The sequence below is a fragment of the Gekko japonicus genome, unplaced genomic scaffold (genome assembly GCF_001447785.1).
Source record: "Gekko japonicus isolate JY-2015 unplaced genomic scaffold, Gekko_japonicus_V1.1 scaffold1661, whole genome shotgun sequence".
NCBI lineage: Eukaryota > Metazoa > Chordata > Lepidosauria > Squamata > Gekkonidae > Gekko > Gekko japonicus.
The window spans coordinates 248,469-251,976 of NW_015165292.1; the positions used below are offsets into that span (position 1 = coordinate 248,469).

The 3,508-nt window shown below is 43.9% G+C and overlaps 1 protein-coding gene across 2 annotated transcripts in view; it reads right to left on the minus strand.

The window, feature by feature from the left end:
* Positions 1-3,508, minus strand: part of TLE1 (transducin like enhancer of split 1) — a 115,982-nt gene that overhangs the window by 52,222 nt on the left and 60,252 nt on the right. For both annotated transcript variants that reach the window (XM_015410358.1, XM_015410357.1), the window contains exon 9: positions 2,699-2,815. In XM_015410358.1, coding sequence (XP_015265844.1) covers positions 2,699-2,815 — 117 coding nt within the window. The remainder of the gene's footprint in view (positions 1-2,698; positions 2,816-3,508) is intronic.

Sequence of the window (3,508 nt, forward strand, 5' to 3'; positions counted from 1 at the left end):
CAGGAACTCATTAGCATAATAGGCTACACCCAACAGCAGAAACTCATTAGGATTGGCTACATTAGGGGTGTGTGGCCTAACATGCAAAGGAGTTCCTGCTATAAAAAAGGCCCTGGGTTTTGACAACAGACAAGGTAAACAGAATAACAAGCAAAAGGTGGGTGTGGCTGGATGACCACACTTCTGGTAAGATGTGGGTGCAGCCTAATGTGCTAATGAGCTGTGCTGTCAGGGGTGAGGCCCAATATGCTAAGGAGTTCCTGCTGTTGGGTGTGGCCTATTATGCTAATGAGTTCCTGCTGGGCTTTTTCTACAGAAAGAGCATTTATTTATTTATTTTTATACCTCACTCTTCTCCTCAATAGCTTACATCCTTCCTCCATTTCATCCTCAATACATCTTTCTGAGATAGGTAATGAGAGAGAATGACTGGGCCAAAGTCACCACCAGCAAACATCCATGGCAGAGCAGGGACTGGAACCTGGTTTTGCTCGCTCCTAGTCTGATACTCTAACTGCTACACTACTTGAGAGCCAGTGTGGTGTAGTGGTTAGGCTGTCAGGCTAGAATCCGTGAGACCCAGGTTCAAATCCTTACTCTGCCATGGAAGGTCACTGGGTGACCTCGGGACAGTCACACACTCTCAGTTTAACCTAACTCATTTGACTGTATGTCCACAATAGGTTACAATTTAATCATCTGAACATGCCTATAGTATTGAAACCTGAAACATTTTCTGATTCAAAATATAATTTAGTATAATCAAGGAATATAAATTTATGTACCCAATTAGGCCAGTAATTAGTCTAGTTTCTGTAGAAAGAGAACATTGGCTTATACTCCACTGCCCAACAAACTGTCAACCAACAATTCATATGGCAATCACAATCAGAGATGTGTAACAGAAAATATTCCAGTATTCATTTTACCACAGGACATTTTCCGTTTCTAAAGATTCATTGTTTGTTAAATTAGTAAGAATGAATGGATGCCATTTGCCAGAACAATATTAGTCAAGCTTGATAGTTTCAATTTTCTAATTAATGTTTCTCAAGTGATTTTCCCTAATAATGGTGTTAGAGTATACACATATGTTTTATTGGTTTGTAAACCAGGGGGCGGGGGGAATACAAAACTACATACAATAAACCCAATTTTAAAAAGTAAAAGAAAAAGAAAAACCAAAGATAAATTCTTATTTATGACTTTTATTTCACATGGTGGAAGGGAAATTGTTACCACCATGTCAGATTAGTCATTATAAATAATTCAAGTGATGCTTCAGAGAGTAACAGTAAAGTTGAAGTGCCCCAGTTAACTCAGGCAGCAACAGTTATATTTTGTTGAAATACTTCAATAGACCACTATGTCCTATCATGGACAGTTCTTTGGGATGTGCTCAAATTCATGTCTCAACAGTTTCCAGTGCCTTTTTTCCTTAATTATAAACGATGTAAGGGAAGTATGCGCTGCGCTGTCTTTAATTTTTTTGGATATATTATTGTAACAAAATCATTTCCACATAAACCTTTGAATCTGTATATTACATTTAAACCACACTTAATGAAGTTGTTTTCCTATTAAAATATTTCAATTCAAGTATTTGTTGTCATTGGGACAAAAAAATTACCATGCAGTACTTCAAAATGTTTTTTTTTACCAAGTCAAAATTAACAGAGAGAAAGAAATCATGCTCTGTTTAGAGCAAGGGAAGTTTTCAAATCAAGGTTTTCCACAAAACTCTCAACCCAATATCCCCAGACATAGACTCTCTTAATATTTTTCCATGATTCCCAAATGATTTGCTTCAATTCACAGCCTATGTTTCTGACACAGCTCAAAGCATCATACAAATTGTCCTAGAGAATTTTATGTCTAAGCAGGGTATACCACCACACTTGACTAGGTACAGTAACAGAACTGCATCACATGTAGGGTTGCTACTACCCTCATCACTCTGGCGAGGGGCTTTTGGGGGCATTCCAGGGGTGGACAGGGATGCCCCACATCCCACCCCCAAGAACGGCCACCCACCTGGCAACCCCTATCCTTCCCCTCCTGCCCGATTTAAAGGGTTTCTGCGAGCTGAGCATGCAGCCCGCGACTGCCCCTCTCCACGTGGTCCCCGCCAATCAGCTGAAGCCCTTCAAATCAGGCAGGAGGGAAGGGTGGCCTGGCAGGCAGTTGCTCTTGGGGTCGGGGCTTGGGGCAGGGCTTCCCCCACCAGTGAGCTGGTTGGGACAGATTGGAGCCCCCAAAAGTGGGGAAAACCCCACTTGGACCTGGAGGCTGTCAATCCTAATCACATGTCTTTTGACCACTATCCAGCTAAAATGCCATATCCTACTGGTAGTATCAAGATGCATGTTCTGCTTTATAAGATCATTTAGAACAAGGAAGTCACCAAGGACATAAGGGTGGTTCCTACACAAGCATCTTGGGATTGTTCAGGGCTCCTGTTGGGCTTGCAACTTAGTAGCACTAATGTAAGGTACAGTTATATGTGGGAATCAGGAGAAGCCAGGATAAAGGAGAGATCAGGAATCATGAAATATAGTCAAGAGACCCATATGCACCATAAGGAAAGGCTTTCTTAGTATTCACACTGGCATGTACTAAATAACATGAAAATTAAAAATGCATAATAATTTCTCCACATACACAATAATCTCAAAATAAATTAATTGGATTTACTTACATAGTGGCTTGAATCTTTATCATCCATCTTTCTTTTTTTCAGGTCACTGGAATAATCAGGGCCGTTCCTACGTTTATCTGTGCTTCGCAGGCTGTCCGGAACCAAGAGTGAATTACTCTGCAAAGACAAAAGTAAGGTCAATAAACATGTCTTTTCAGAGTCCCTTTGTATATACACCAAAGCTAGAACTAGATACAGCATGCTTTGGGAGGGGGGTATTAAAAGTGGGTTTTTTTCATTAATTGACTTTCTAACGAGAACTCAGGCCAATGTAAACAGGCCTTTAAAAAAAAGAAAATTAACTTAAAAGCTCGAATCCTTAACTTACTTATGACCAGGGCTCAGTTCCTGCCAGAGCGCAAAGGAGCAACACTCCAGCAGTGAGGAGCCCAGGGGACGGGCACATACAGCAAGCCCTACCCCCTGCTCCCAGCAGCCCGGGCCACGAGGAGCCAGAAGAAAAAGTACAGCCCCCCTGTCGCCTTTCCTGGGCCACACCAGGCTGCAGAGCCCAGGAAAAGGCCTGCTGCCACCCCCCGCCGCCCTTCCCAGGCCGTGCCAGGCCGCAGTCTGGGGGAAAAGGTCTGCTGCTGCCCCCGCACCTTTCCCGGGCCGCGCCAGGCTGCGGAGCCTGGGAAAAGGCCTGGCCCCCTCCCCGCCTTTCCTGGGCTGTGCCAGGGTGCAAAGCCTGGGAAAAGGCCTGTGGACCCCCCCCATACCTTTCCTGGGCCACAGGGGGGTGGCGGGGCCTTGATTGGGGGTGGGTGGGAGAGCCTCCCTCTCTCTCCATCTATTTCCCCTCTTTCTTTC